The sequence below is a fragment of the Micromys minutus genome, assembly GCF_963924665.1.
Source record: "Micromys minutus genome assembly, chromosome: 18".
NCBI lineage: Eukaryota > Metazoa > Chordata > Mammalia > Rodentia > Muridae > Micromys > Micromys minutus.
Window position 1 is genome coordinate 23,146,407 of NC_137953.1, and position 15,814 is coordinate 23,162,220.

The 15,814-nt window shown below is 41.1% G+C and overlaps 1 protein-coding gene across 1 annotated transcript in view; it reads left to right on the forward strand.

The window, feature by feature from the left end:
• Nucleotides 1–14,920, forward strand: part of FAM13A (family with sequence similarity 13 member A) — an 85,382-nt gene extending 70,462 nt beyond the window's left edge. The window contains exons 14-18 of the mRNA XM_080932203.1: nt 1,975–2,070; nt 3,931–4,014; nt 7,618–7,814; nt 8,527–8,628; nt 12,740–14,920. Coding sequence (XP_080788329.1) covers nt 1,975–2,070; nt 3,931–4,014; nt 7,618–7,814; nt 8,527–8,628; nt 12,740–12,866 — 606 coding nt within the window. The 3' untranslated portion in view covers nt 12,867–14,920. The remainder of the gene's footprint in view (nt 1–1,974; nt 2,071–3,930; nt 4,015–7,617; nt 7,815–8,526; nt 8,629–12,739) is intronic.
• The last annotated feature ends 894 nt before the right edge of the window (nt 14,921–15,814 follow it).

Below are 15,814 nucleotides of genomic sequence, written 5' to 3' on the forward strand. Positions count from 1 at the left end.
CATTGCAAATATATATAGGATGTTCCCACTGGTACTTAAGATATGAAAATAGAAGCCCCTGAGTTCAAAGGTTATATTGTAAATCAGAAGATACATATGTGAACATGTATGATACAATGTAAAAGTATTTGAAATTTCAAAGCATTACAAACACAGGTCATGCTGTCTTAGCCTTTCTATTGCTATGATTAATACCAGGACCAAAAGCAACTTGGGAAAGAAGTGGTTTATTTCATTCTATAGCTTAGTCCATCATGAAGGAAGGCACAGCAGGAACCTGGAGGCAGGAGCTAGTGCAGAGACCATGGAGAAATGCCGCTTACTGACTTACTCATCATGAATTACTTAGCCTAGTTTCATATAGCACCAGTGACCACTAGACCAGGGGTGATGTTACCAACAACAAGTTGGCCCTCTGTATTAGTTAAGGTTTTATTTCTGTGAAGAAACACCATGACAATGGCAACTCCTATAAAGGAAAACATTTAGTTGGGGTTGGATTACAGTTTAGAGGTTTAAACTATTATTTTCATGGCAGGAAGCATTGTATTTGCTTGCAGACATGGTGCTGGAAAGATAGCTAAAAGTTTTACATCTGGATCCACAGTCAGCAAGAAGAGAATGCCACACTAGACCTGGCTTGAGCATCGAAGACCTCAAAGCCCACCTCCAGTGACACACTGTCTCCAACAAGGCCACACCTATTCCATCAAGGCTGTATTTCCTAATGGTGCCACTCACTATGAGCATATAGGGGCCATTTTCTTTCATATGCCCATAACTGCCCACATTAATCATCAAGAAAATGTACCACAGGCTTGCCCACATACCAATCTGATGGGGGAATTTTCTCAACTTAGTATCTCTCTTCCAAAACAACAGTGGTTTATGTCAAACCGACATAAAACTAGTTTTATGTCACAGGTGGTGGTGTGCAGGACAGGATCACTTTCGAGTTGGGGCACAAGGAAAAGGGGCTGTGCCAAGCTGCCTTCTGGTCAGCTTCCAAACAAAGCCATTTCAATGCAGAGGGCATCATGCAGAGCAGTACAGTGGGAAGGGGAGATGTCGTGAATGACAAAGGGTTTCAGATCCTGCACAAGGAAACTAAGCTGCATTCCTCCCTGCCGCTTAGAGAGTCTGAGCCTGTTTGCCAGATGAAAATAATGAGGTTGGATCATCCAATGGATTCCAGCAACAAATGTTCCTTAAATACTCCCTATCTGCCAGAATCGTAAGAGGGAACAGTTTCATGTGGGAGAAATTCATCCAAACAAGTTGATTACAGTACCATGTAATAAGCATCATAGTTATAATATAAATGTTGCCTCATCCTTTGTGCCCTTCCTTTCCTTGGAATTTTTTTTTCTCCTTCTACTACCATATGGGGTCATAAGGCTTGGCAAATAAGCAACTTTACCTGCTGAGCCCTCACGCATTGACGAGTTGTTTGTTTCGGAGTGGAAAGTCATTTTAAGTTTCATTTACTTATTTTTATGTGCGTGGGTATTTTGCCTGCATGGATGTTTGTATGCAATGTGGATACCAGGAGTCCACAGAAGCCAAAAGTTGGATCGCCTGTAACTGGCTAAGGTGATTATGATCTATATAGGTATGCTAGGAATTGTGCCCGACTCCTCTAAACCTGCAGTCGGTGTTTTAAACCAACGAGCCATCTCTACTCCCACCCACCCACCCCCTTAGTTTTAAATAGCAGTTTTAGTATTACCGAGTAGGCTAAGGACATAGCACATTATCCAGGTCTAGAAGAAGGTACACTAGTAGGGTGTTCTGTAGTGTAAAGCTGCAGTGTTTTTAGTAATTGACTAAATATTACTATCAGTTTAAATAAGTTTTGTAAAATTGTCCCACTATCTCTGTGTATTCCCATGAGCCATAAAAGCCTAGAGCATGCTGGGGACAACAGCATGACCTGGGAACCAGCTTCTCACTTGTCCTGTTCTTGCTTTTCAGGTGACAAAGACTGAGCGTCAAATTATGAAGCCGCTTTATGATCGGTACCGACTGGTCAAACAGATCCTGTCCCGGGCCAGCACAGTCCCCATCATCGTGAGTACAGTCTTCCCATTCTGTTGGCAGCCCCTGGTTATGCTACAAGCACTTGTCCTTGTTAGATTTCATCTACTGCTATGATGAACACATGACCAGAAAAGCTACTTGGGGAAGAAAGGGTTTATTTCAGTTCATAGTTTTTACAGTGTGTCTTGAAGGGAGGTTGGGCAAGGGATGCACGGGAGGAACCTGGAGGCAAGAATTGGTACAGAGGCCATAGTGGAACTCTGCTTATTGACACGTTTTCCATGAGTTAGTTAGTCTGCTTTCTTATACAACCCAGGACCAAGCTGCCCAAGAGTAATACTTCCCACAATGGCCTACTTTCTCCCACAACAATCAAGAAAATGCCTCCCAGATATGTTCCCAGCCAATCAAATGAGGTGGTTTCTCAATTGAGGTACCCTCTGCTCAGGTGACTCTAAATTGTGTCAAGTTGACAAAATCTCATCAGCCCAGGGCCTTAACCAGTACCTTACTCACAATTGTGAGTATAACCTTTACTTTCTTTTGGAGGAGCCTCGCCTATGCTAATAGGATCCTAACCTGCATCCTCATCAAAGATCAGGTTGTGGTAGTTGCACCAACCATTCATATCCGTGCCCCATGGCTTGAGGAGTGACTTGATCATATATACATTTTTCTGGAACACACAGGGCCAACACCTAAACCTATTCCTTAGAGGCAGAGCTCAAGTCGTAGGGATGGATTTTCATTCCAAAGAGTGCCTCTCTGGTGCTATCTGTTTATGCTCTCTCCCCACTCCCTAAGACTGCTCCCTAAGAAGATGGCCCAAAGAGGATCCTATAAGTGGGAAGGTCATTATTTTGGAGGCTGTGAGGGTAGAGAGGTAGTGTCAAGTAGTTGGGGAAGCTAGTGGTTGGAAAGCTGCCTGGCCATGACCCACATCCTGGGATATAACAGCTGTTAGCATCTGGATTTCATCTTGTCAAGGGGAATAACAGTTTGTCTTTGGTTGTAGGCAGTATTTTAACACTGGCAGAGCTCTACCTACAGCTCAAAAATTTGCTTCCTGGACTCAATATAGTTAAGATATTGGTGCCTGTTCAGCTCTAAGAGAAGCATTACATGATGTAGTTCCCTTATCTTCTCTGCTGTCACAGCCTTGATTTGATATCACTCGTAGGACATTTACTCTCTATAGCTGCTGCTCTTGTCTAGCACTGCACTAAATCTTATGGCTCATTTTTTTATTTCCATGTATGAAGTGTGCCCCCTCATTTTTCACACTTCTTTTAATAATGAACTTATTTTTTTTTTTTTTTTTTTGAATCAGAGACAATCCAGAGACTCTAGGCAGGTGTAATTAAGGAATGTTCCTCTTCTGCAAATTTTCTGCAGAACAGAGTAATAATACGTCATTGCCTTCTACCAGTTAGGAATACTCAGAGTTCCTAAATAGGATGGATGCAGAACAGATAAGTTCATTTAACCTTTACTTGTTTGTTTGAACTTGGGCTTCTTTCTTTTGCTCATCACAAATTGGTGTACATGCTGAGTCTAGGGAGGAGGGTGTGGGAATCAGTGCTTTCCTTAGGAAATTCCTGAGAGCTTGGTTTAAAACAAAATTTCGGGCAAAGAGCCTACTGTGTGCTTTTCCCTTCAGGTTAATGTCGCCATTTTAGCATCATGGCTGAAATCTTACTCTGTACTCTGATTTGTTGGTGTGGGCTTGGAAGGGAAAATGTGTTAGTTTTGGGAGGAGCTTTTTGGTGGGAAATAATTATAAGATATAGTTAAGATAAAGTAGTGAGTATTGACAAGGTCAAAGAGACCAGGAGCTATAAGGCAAGGAGAGAGGCTTTATAATAACCTGTTTGTTAACGCTTGTCACAGGGTTCCCCTTCCAGCAAACGAAGAAGCCCTTCACTGCAGCCGATCATTGAGGGAGAAACAGCTTCCTTCTTCAAGGAGATAAAGGTGAAGAGCTTGGTGCTAACGCTACCTCTCTAAACCCCTTGTCATCCTGCAGGACAGCCCTTGGGGAGCAGTTCTAGTAGAGTTTCCTACAGACCAGTAACTACCTGAGCCAGCTATGGGCAGTCATGGTCTTGTCATCTTTTAACCTAAGTCCCTTTCGTTCCGTGTTGATTTGTTCAGTTCTGCTTTTCCCTTGATTACAGAGACTTGTTTCTCACCTCACCTTGTTTTGTTTTGTTTTTTTTTTTTTAAGTCATGATTACTTTTTAGGAGTTATTTGGAGCCAAAGAGAAAAACTAAGCCCAAAGCAGAAGAAAGTTTTAAAAGAGTCCTTTTGTATTCCTGTGACATTCTAAGCTGATAGTGGTCATTTAGTCCCTATAGTTAGGAAAGATTATCTCAGTAAAACCTATTGAGGCTGACCAATTGAAAGCTTCATTCTCTTGCCTGAGGTAAGGTAAACCACACTACAATACCCAATTTTGATGTATTAGACAGACTGTGCTTGATAATCACGTTGCTAAATAGACTCCGAATTATGAGTACGGCGCTAGAACATTGGGGCTACTGTGCTATATTATAGTTCTTAAAATTACAGCTATTTTCTTACAATGTGCTTTGATATCAGTGAAAGGCAACACGCTTTGTCTGGTAGTTTTACAGATGAACTGAATGTTGATAATTGAAGAAATTTGGATAGTTTGTATATGAAAATTAGCAGGCTTTTCTCAGCAGCATATAATAGACTTATTACCAGGTAAAAAAACATTCTCTTGACTACATGTAGGATGTGACACTTAATAATTGCCTCACTGAATGAATGGTAGATGTCCTAATGATGTTTTTCTTGGATGAGGACATTCTTTCTCCTCATTCTTATTCTTTTCCATTTTTTTTAAGAAGATTTTTTTTTTTTGTTGTTGTGGCTTATTACCCACTGGCTCACATCATGGTCAAAATTACAAGTAATTTTGCAGTGGTTACATTGCTTTTGTAAATGCTGCTGTCTTTTGGTTCGTTTTGTTCTAATAGGGCAAAGTTATTAACGTGCTCTAGATGTGCGGCTAACACAGTAGTTCTAACACAATTCACAACTTTGTGTGTTTGGAGATTAATAAAGACCAACTCTATGTGCTTTCTTTAAAACTTATCCCTCATTCTACTTGCTTTATTTTTTTTTTATTTTATTTTTTTGAAGAAACCAGATTACATGAAATGGAACTAGTTGGAGTTTTGAAGGTTCTGAAGGCCTTCAACCCAAAATAAGCCCAGAGAATCCTCTAATACACTGTGGAATAGGCTTCTCTCCAGACTGAGACTTTCAGAGCAGTGAGTTGTGAGGCTGCCTATTCCCTGAGCTGCGTGTCAGAAGCAGCTAACATCTTAGCAGTACCCCAACCAGCTTTCATGACAATCTAGAACACAATTAATTATAAAGCATATACTTTTAGAATGTTTTGGCTTGGTAAATGCAAAAACAATCACAATGAGAACATTTTGTAGCTGTGTAGCATTGTATAGCTCATCACACACACACACACACACACACACACACACACACACACGGCTTTACTGCCTGGAAGGCCAAGGAACATACATATGGCTTCTTCCCTTTATAGCTCTATCACACATTTATAGGTACATGCCATTTCCATCCCCCTCCCCCCATTCCCATCCCCCATCCTTGCTTAGAAACCTTTTCTTCAAGCTCCTACTGTTCCTGGTGAAATGTGGGTTTCAGGCTCTTCTTCGGCCACTGGCTCTGCTGAAAATGCACAAGTCAGTTTATCTGTTTCTCTCCAGAACTAGGTTTTTTCTTAGCTGTGTCTTAGCCAGGACAGTAGACAAAGCGCCAGGCCTTACTTTACGGGATGGCAGAGGTCCTCTCAGTGTGACTGTCGGTCTACGGCCAGTTCATTTTAGACTTTCACTGGGCAGACTCTCACCTTAACATGTTGGCACTGTATCAGGATAAGTGCTGTGGGATGTTTCCTAGCATTCCTGGCCTCCGCTCACCACTAACTGCCATCCCCTATGTAGTTGTGACCGCCCCAAATGTCTCTAGATATTGCAGATACCTAGGGTATAAAGTCACCCCATTGAGACCTACTGTTCATGACCCACCTCTATGATTTCCACTGTGCTGAGTGGTCATGCAATCTCTTGATGCCTTTTGACCATCTACCCAGTTTTTTTTCCCTTTTCTTACCTTACTTGTAGAAACTTTCCAACTGCTTTTTATACTGCTATCAAGCTATATGAAATAAGCGAAACACAGAGTCATATTCCAGCAACCTAAATATCTTTATCCACTTTGTGATCGGTGAATGTGGTGAACACCCCCTTTATATGACTAATAACATTAATTGGTAGTTTCAGGCAAAGAGCCTACTGTGTGCTTTTTCCTTCAGGTTCATGTCGCCATTTTAGCATCATGGCAGAAATTTTGATAGTCACCTTTCCATTTAATGGATCTGTTTACCTTGTTCTTTATAAAAATCCAGATGTAATAGTTGTTCTCTAGAGGAAAGAAAACTAGTTGATGAAGGAGCCAGCACTAGGGAATTAATCACTGGTCCTTTCCCAACTGCTCTTATCTTGTCTATGCATTATTTGGGGACTATACTCAGTATCTTCTATTTATGATCTTATTTTACATCTGTGTCTGGTATTTCATTTTTTCCCCATGATTTTCCAAGGCCACTGAAAACAGGTTCATCTGAAAACAGTATCATAGTGCTTCATATTCTCTCCAGACATTGGAATGTAGTCAGCCTGTAGAGATTTTATTTACTTTTATTTTATGTATATGAGAGTTTACTGTAATGTATGTCTGTGTACTGTTTGTGTGCAGTGTCTTTGGAGGCCAGAAGGGGACATAGGGTCTCTGAGGACTCATTACCGATGTTTGTGCGCTGATATGTGGGTACTAGGAATTGAACATGGGTGCTCTGGAAGAAGAGCCAATGCTCTTATTCACAGAGCCATCTCTCCAGCCCATTAGTAGAATATTTAAATGAAGAGATGTTACATTCTTATTTGTAGCTTTCTTTGGTATTGTTTGCCAGCTGTGAAATGTTCGTTCACAACCTTCTTTAAAACCTGAATTGCTGCATTGTTCATCAGGTTTGTGGAGAAACAGCACGATACAGGTCCAAGCTCTGCCTGGGCTTCGAGTCTTCGAGAGGGAGGCTAACAGCTGCTGCCTGCCAGCTGTGTCTCCCCAAGTTCCGGCTGTGTGCCATCTCACTTGAGTTTTATAAAAATGACATTGGTGCCGATGTTACCTCTACTTATAAAATGAAACTTTAAAATTGTTGGCTGAAAAATCAACTGTTGTCTGGAGTTTTAAAGTAATTTACGTTGAGAAGAGCACTGAAGCCCTGTTTCTTTGGGCCAAGCAGAGATTAAAAATGTAAAGCAGTGAAGGTAGGAAGTGCCTCCTGGCTTGGTCCAGCTTTGCCTTCCATACTTTGTCTTGTAGTGCCATCATGTTAATAAAAGAGAAGAGAAACCATGTGAATCTGGTTAATTGGGTGCTTGTAAGGGAAGCATTCTCCAAAATATGCTCAGAGTCTTACCGGGGTTGCCATGTGTCTCCAGGAACAAGAGGAGGGGTCAGAAGATGACGGCTGCACAAAGCCAGACTTTACCGTCACTTTGAAAACAGACTGCAGTGCACATTGCTTTCTGGACCAACTTGAGGATGATGCTGATGGATTTATTTCACCAATGGATGATAAGATGCCATCGAAATGCAGCCAGGACTCAGACCTCTCAAACCTCCACTCTGCGTCTATGTACGTTGTTTGGGCAGTGGCATTAAAGTGGTTCAGTTCAAAAAACAGAACAACAACATGAGGGTTAGGTTAGCCAAAAAGCCACAAGTAGCTTACCTATGGTATGTGTGTATAGAGAAAATAATGATTTAAACTAATGAGACAGGCCTAGTGGCTAAATCATAAGGGGTGAGTAAGCTTGAGGCCTGCCTGAGCTAGAGTGAATTCTAGGTCAGTGTAGAGCTATGGAGTACCAGGTGAGGGGTAGGGATAATCAGGGGACAGTCTAGTGGGAGAGGGAGATGGAGAGAGTGTGAAGGAAGGAAGAGAGGGTGGAGGAGAGAAAGGGAGAGGAAAAAGTGCAACGTGCTCATTAGTTTTCTCATGTATTTTAATCCCAGATTTTTTGAGAAGTTTTGAGATCTTGCCTGAACAAGCATAAGGTCTCTGAATGATGCTGGGGCACTTCCCATCACAGCTCAGTTAACCCCGAGTACAGATGTCACTTTGCTTTTTCTGAGAAAGATGTGACAAGGCACCCTGGGCTTCATAAACACCTAATCCCCTAGGAGCCCCTAGAGCCTCACCAGCTTTCAGCATATGGGCAGTCAAGAGAGAGCACCCACAGTGGCTTTTCGATTGCTTTGGTTTCTTTCTCCACAACTGCTATCAAATCACATGCTACTTACATGTAAAACAATCCAATTTCTTTTTTCATTTACCGTTTTTTTAGACCTGAACTCTTAGAATACCTTCAGGAAATGAGAGAAGAAAAGAAAATAATTCGAAAGAAACTTCATGACTTTGAAGACAATTTTTTCAGACAGAATGGGAGGTATGTGTGTGTCTCCCTGTCCCTCGTTCCTCATTTCACATGCCCAGCCCTCTGTTACTGCTCCATCTGTGAGGTGCTTCCAAAGTGGGACATTTGCTACATTCTCCCTGTAGGTCCTCTGGCTTGTGCCCAGGGACTTTAAGAGATTTTCAGTGAGACCGTGAGATGTATAGATAGATGTAGATGCAGATGCAGATGATATAGATAACGATATAGATATCTAAGAAGACCTTCTTGTACAGTGTCCATGCCCTATACTGAGTCTGCTGATAGGCAAAACTAACCCGTCACATCTAATTCTCAGCTAAAATGAGTAGGCTTGGAACTGAGTTTCAAATTGACAGCATCGAGTTTCTTCTCAGGAAGCAAGAGGGAGTAAAATGATACTAGGGGACTTAGTGACAGTTAAAAATCCAAAGCTGGACTGGGGATATGGCTCTGTTTGTACAAAGTCCTAGGTTCACACACACAGGCACTATAAGAACAACCTAAAACAACTAAGATGCTAGTGGCCAAGTCTGAATGAAAATCATGTATGAGAAGCAGTGTTGAATGTATCTGTCTGGTGGATACCTTTTTTTATCCAGTGACGTTTAAGGTGCAAATTGGAGATCTGTTCACTGAATTTGCCTTTGTCACCGAGTCCTGCTCAGATCCTATCTGGAGCTCAGGGACAGGAGCAGAAGTAGATCTGTGTCTGTCTCTCATCCTAAACTTGTTTTACAGTGATCCAAATTAGGTAAAATCTATGTAGTTTCTTTCATGCCCTGGGGTGTAAGGAAATACAAGAACTAGAGCAGTTAACTTTGACACTGGGACTGTGTTACATCCCAAAGTAGTTGAAAGATTACATAAATGTATTTTCTGGATTTCTGACTTGGATCTACTGTAAGGTATATTTCTAAAGAGTTTTTTACACATTTATAGTTAAATGTGTATTTTGTACCTAAATGTGCATTGATATCTAAATGTGTATTTATATCTAAATGTGTATTTATACCTAAATTTGCACGTATACCTAAATGTGTTTGCATTTTCCCTCACCACACACCTACAGACTGTTGAGAAACTTTGGCTGAGAAGACAACAGAAATAATCCTTAAAATAACAATAACCCACAATAGAGTCAATTTAATATTGTTCCGGTGTTGATGTTTCTATCCATAGGCCTTTCATTTTCATCTTATTCTCACATGCTGTGCGTAGAATTCTACACATGAACTATATATTGTGGAGCATAAAGAAGGCTTAAGAAAGTCTAAATTGTGTTGGTGCCACACTGATTTTTTAAAACAAAAAAAACTGTCTTACAGTGGCTTAACCCAAGAGTGAGCACAACTTTGAATTCTCCACTCTTCCCCTTGTTAAGGGCTTTGCTCTATGTTTGCTGAATAGCCCAGAAAATCTGGCATCAGAAGGGGACACTGACTCACTAGTCTTTTTTTTTTTAACTATATAATTATATTGTATATATATTTATAAATACTATGCATACTTCTTTTTTTAAACGACTTTATTTTACAAAACAAAGATAAATGTACAGACATTTTTTGCTTAAAATTATACATTTTTGTCAGTACTGTTTTTTCAGATATTAAAATAATTTTTACATAAAACTATGTGAATATATTTTTTAGTCAGTACTTGATTTTTTCAAGGGCTTGACAGTATGCATTGAAAACCTAATAGTTACAATAAGCGTAAAGTACATGCAAAACAAAACGCAACATGGAAATAGTCAAAGTCTTCTTGTTTTGTAAATATATTTTTTTTTGTTTTCTTTATTTCTTGGACTTCATACAGTCTGTGAGTTGTTTCTGGGGGAGTGCAAGCCTCTGGGGTTAGCATCCCAATATCAGTGACTGCATATTATGTCTGTTCTTTTGTGACTGGGTTATCTCACTCAGGATGACTCACTAGTCTTAATCAATTTTGCATTATAGATTACAAGGGAACAATTTACTCTATGAACCCTAGTGACCCAGAATAGTAATCAAATCCACAAACAGATATTATTATACCCACATATTGATGCCAGTATTTATGGTAGATGCTTGTTTTCCTCAAGTTTGCTTTCAACCTATTGGCTGCTTTCAGTCAATGATTCCCATCACACCCACACAATCACTCGCAAACACACACACTCACACACTCACACATGCACACATAGACACACATTCAGACACACATACAATTCTGAGTTGGGATGGAGAACACACAATTTAAGATTAAAGCTGTGCCTTTGGCTTCTTGTGTAAAAGCTGACTAAGAGGGATCTGCAAGGCACGGTTAGTTTAAAGACTTAATGCTTTCTTAAGGGGAAGTTAAACTTAAAACAGACTGAATTCACTGTAGGGAACCAGATGGAGAACAGTGTTTTAAATGGCCTCAGGGCATACCATTAACTTGCAAATCTGGCCAAAGTTCGGCTTCTGAAGGCTCGAGGCATTTTTAGAAAAAGCTATTTTCACAATGAACGGTAGAAATTGACCAGTCGTCACACCAAGTTCAGAGCAATGAAGGCCTAATCAAAGCCCCTCACAGAGCAAGATGGTGAGTGGGTGGAGATATTCTTCTTAGGCCTCATTCCTGCCTTCTTCTGAAGAGCTACTTAAAACCCTTCAGCAAAGCAAGGCAGACAAGAATGAAACCAGTTCTGTTTGTTAATGAAGCCTCCTGATGACACCCTTGCCCATTATTTTTCTCTGTTATGAAGAGAAAAGGAAGCATGGTGTTGGAATGCTTGCTCTATGTATTCTATAGTGGTCACTGGTCTAGAGAGGTCATTCTTCCCGGACTGTCACTGCCTGCCCTGACGACATCATGTATACAAGAATATAGACAGTAGATCCTTGTGGTCCAGCTGTTGTGAGAGGTGTGTTTGATCATGGCTATAAAGTATCGTGGACCTCACAGCAAGCTTTAAACTAATACTATTGCATGTGAGTTTGCATGTACAATTACCTCTCAAACTACAAATGCTTAGCACCGTGTGACCAGTTGCTGCATTTCCAAAGCAAGTATTTAAGTAGGGATATTAACTCTTCTCGAAATCTCTGAAAATTGTGGGTGTGTTGATTGCTGATTGGACATTTAATTGGGTGAGCAGTTAAGGGCACTGGCTGCCTTTGCAGAGGACTCAGGTCTGGTTCCCACATGGCAGCTCATAATCATCCATAATCCCAGTTGTAGGGGACTCAGCTTCCTCTTCTGGCCTCTGTGCATACTGAGCATGCAGGTGGGTGTACTCGTTCATATACATACACAGGCAAAACACTGATGCATGTAAAATAAAAATCAATAACCCTTAAAATAAGAGAATTTCGTGGTTTATTGGATAGAAGATATACAAATAAGGAAATATTAAGAATTGTGTGGCTTAGTGTCATGTCAACTTGTTACAAGCTAAAGTCATTTGAGATGAGAGATCCTCAGTTGAGAAAATGCCCCCACCAGACCTGTAAACATGCTTGCATTTTCTTGATTGATGATTGGTATGGAAGGGTCCAGCCCAATATGGGCATGATGCCCCTGGGCTAATGGTTCTGGGTATTATAAGATACCAGTTGAGCAAGCCAAGAAGAGCAAGCTACTAAGTTCAGTCCTTCCTGGATGGCCTCTTTAATTCCTACCTCTGTTCTTGCCTTTACTCCCTACCCTTAGTCCCTACCCTGACTTCCCTTCATGATGGGCTGAAATAAAACTTTTTCTCTCCAAGTTGCTTTTGGTCATAGTGTTTTATCACATCAATAGAGATTCTAATTAATCCCCAAGTAAGTCAAGAATGAAATATTTTTTGTTTATTCTGAATAAACTATTACTGTGAGATCATACTTTAAAATCAATAGAAAATTCCTGAATTTCTTAGTCATTTGTGATCTCCTAGTAGATCCTAGATTAACTTTATAGGATCCCCCGAATTGCATGGCATCCCTAGAAAAGAACCTCTTTACACTTGTCTGCATCCAGCCTTAGATACCAAGAGCCAATTATCAGCACTGACTTTAGGTTGATAGAATATGTAATTTCCAAATGATGATTCTTGATGCATAATATCCTTTAGAACCGGCAGAAAGTGATCCTCGGTTTCTCTTTCCTTTGTCTCCCCTAGAAATGTCCAGAAGGAGGACCGTGCTCCACTGGCTGAAGAATACACTGAATACAAGCACATCAAGGCGAAGCTGCGTTTGCTGGAGGTGCTCATCAGCAAACGAGATGCTGATTCCAAATCCATGTGAAGGGCTGGCGGTGTGGAGGACAGTTCTCCCAGGAAAGAAGAGCTCTGGAAGGCAGCCCTGGAGCTGTACTTACAAAGCAGGCAATCCCCTGCCTCTGACCCATTAGATTATCTCCTGCTTCCACTGCCTGCCTTAGAAACTGCCTGCATGGAAGATGCCAGTGTGACCTGACTCTAGGGTCTTGTGCTGGGCGAGTCCAGAACTCCTACACATGTCAACACACACTGCAGTAGGAGCGTCACTGACATGAGCAGTGATTAGACATCAGACTCGGCAGATGAACTGCTGTTCTTCCCTGACAGCTGAGAAACATGAGGCCGTTCTAAAACTGTGACAGACACAAGCTCAGGACTTCCCTTGCAGAACCTGCTTGTCGTGGAGGTCTGTGTTCTCCCGGGACCCCACCACAGGGTTGACCATGCGTTGGCACATTGTTTGCCGCCTTGGCCATTCTCCAAGCTGTACCTACCCCCGCATATCCATTTTCCCACTAGCTCTCAGGTAGACAGAGGCTGCATCCGCCCAGTGACAGGGCAGTCATTTTGTTGATCCGATCTGTCAGCTGACAGACGTTAAGTCCCTGCCTCATACCTGTGTATGCTGAGGACAGAGTGCCTATACAAGTAGCTATGCAGATGGTATTCTAAAATCAGGGGGCAGCAGAAGAGTCTGAAAACTCTTCAAGACACTGACTGCACTTTCCAGTCTCAGACTTCGATGTCGAACACAGAATGAGGCTGGCTTTCCTATGATAACCTGTTTAGGGCTCGATTTTCTTGTTGCACTAGCCAAACACAGGAGTCTTGCTTCATTATTAGACTAGGTATAGAGCATCGTGGGAGAGGGGAGCCTGTATCAGTCTCCTAAACTTACCAGAGCATAATTTTTCTACGAAAGTAAATCTGCACTAAAAAAAAAAAAAAAAAAAAAAAAAAAAAAAAAAAAAAAAAAAAATCCCTAAATGGGTGGGTAACATGTAGCCCTAAGAGCTCAGCTCATTCACAAGGCAGAATCTAGATCACCCTGTTTTCAAGGTGATACATAAAATGGTGTGTGGCCAATTTTGATGCTGTGGTTTGGTTTATTTTTTTTTCCCAAAACTATGTCATGAAGCTGTCTATATTAGACATTTTGGAGGGACCAGGGAACTTAAGACGCCCCTCCCTCATCATTCATCTCTTCTGTGTGCTTGCTGTCACTTTTGTGATGTGTTCTTTGTTTTCATCTACCATGTCTGCCTGAAAGACTGCAGTGTGGGCTGGGCAGACAGCAGGGGGCCCCTGTTCTGTTTGGAGCATCACCTACCTCATCACCTCCGACAGGGCATGGTGTTGATGAGGGGAATGGAAAACTGTATCACCAGTTGCAATGATAAAATAGGTTTGGGGGTCTCCAGTCAGGTAATTTTCAGCATTGCTCCCCCACGGTGACTCTGTCACCGGGAGGGTCTTTCAGTGTCAGGGGTGGGTGGGGTGGGTAGAGAATTCCTTCCTTTGGTTCTGCTTTTACAAATAATCCCAATAGAAGCATGAGCTATGTGTTGGAAATACTCTGTTTCTATCCACACACTTAAAGACGATACATAGTCCTGCAAATTTCAATGTACGTGGAGACATAGTTTGATATTCTTTGTGCTGCTGTTTATATTTGCTTTGATTTCAAGGAGTTATACTATGAATGAAATATGTAATGTAGGATGTTTTCTATTTTCGAGGCCTGAACATGAATCACTCACATGACCAAAAAAATGTATTTTTCAAAAGAAATCCATATCTAGTCTGTAATTTTTAAGAACTTAGTCTCCTAAGGAAACTGGAATAACTCAGATCAGCACCAGGTAACTTTTAAAGCACATCTGCTTAAGAGTATTGTTTTGAAAAAAATACACTGAAGACTTCTTTCTTAAAGCTGCACACGAATGAGAAGCTATTAGATGCTCTGAAATTCATCATTTGCACCAAAGGTAAATGAACAAAGATTTATTCAGGACTTCCCATTCAGTTTTATGTGATCAATAAAATACCAAGTTATTGGAAAATAAATCATGTATGGAATATCGTGGCTTCCTTCATAATTTCTAACTTATTTTCCTCATAAAATGGAGCCCAGATGAAGATGGGCGCCCTGTTTAAAGCCAAGTCTTCTCAGAAGGCAAGTTACTCAGCAGTTTCTGGCTCTGCAGGAATTGTGGGGGGAAATGGTTTCCATGGCAACCGTCTCTGCAGTTCTTTATCTCCTAGAACTAGAGGCAGCATCTTAATTGGCCTCACACAAACAGAATGCTATAGTCTGGGGATTCTCTCTGGGCTCTTGGGAGTGTGCCTGTATATGAGCACATCGCCACAGAAATACCGAGGGTTATGTAAGAATAGGCTTGACTGTGATCACAGCGTAGCAGGGGTGTGTAATGTTCGGAAATAATTGCCTTAATCATGTTCGGTCTGCAGTAAACATTGAAATAGATTTGTATATTATTCAGTATGTTGCTGTTACGGCATTTAATCTTCTTATCATTCAAATCCAATTTTACTTTTTTTAAGAAACAGTAGCTCAATGTTTCAGATAAAGGCCCATTTTGAAGTTTTCCAAACCTTTGTAGACGTCTTTTAGTACAAGCTTAGCGGTCTCCGTGCAAGATCAAGTCAGATCTCAAATCAAAGAGCTAGGGTTTTGTTTTCCTTTTCTAGACTTCACTGTGAGTCCTGGATTTCTTCTGAATGGTTGCCAGTTTTTAAAGCTTAACCTTACGTTCAGTCAAAAGATTAATATTCACAGCAGATCTGCTATCAGCCATGACTGTAACAAAGAGCAATTTCTGTTTTGTCTCATCCTGATGCAACACTTAGGAAGCAGGAAATGCCTCTTGCAGGCTGGGTCTGCTCTCTGTCTTACCTAGACCAGGACCAATAGAACCAGTTCCTGCTGGTGTTCTCAATATCATTGGTCTT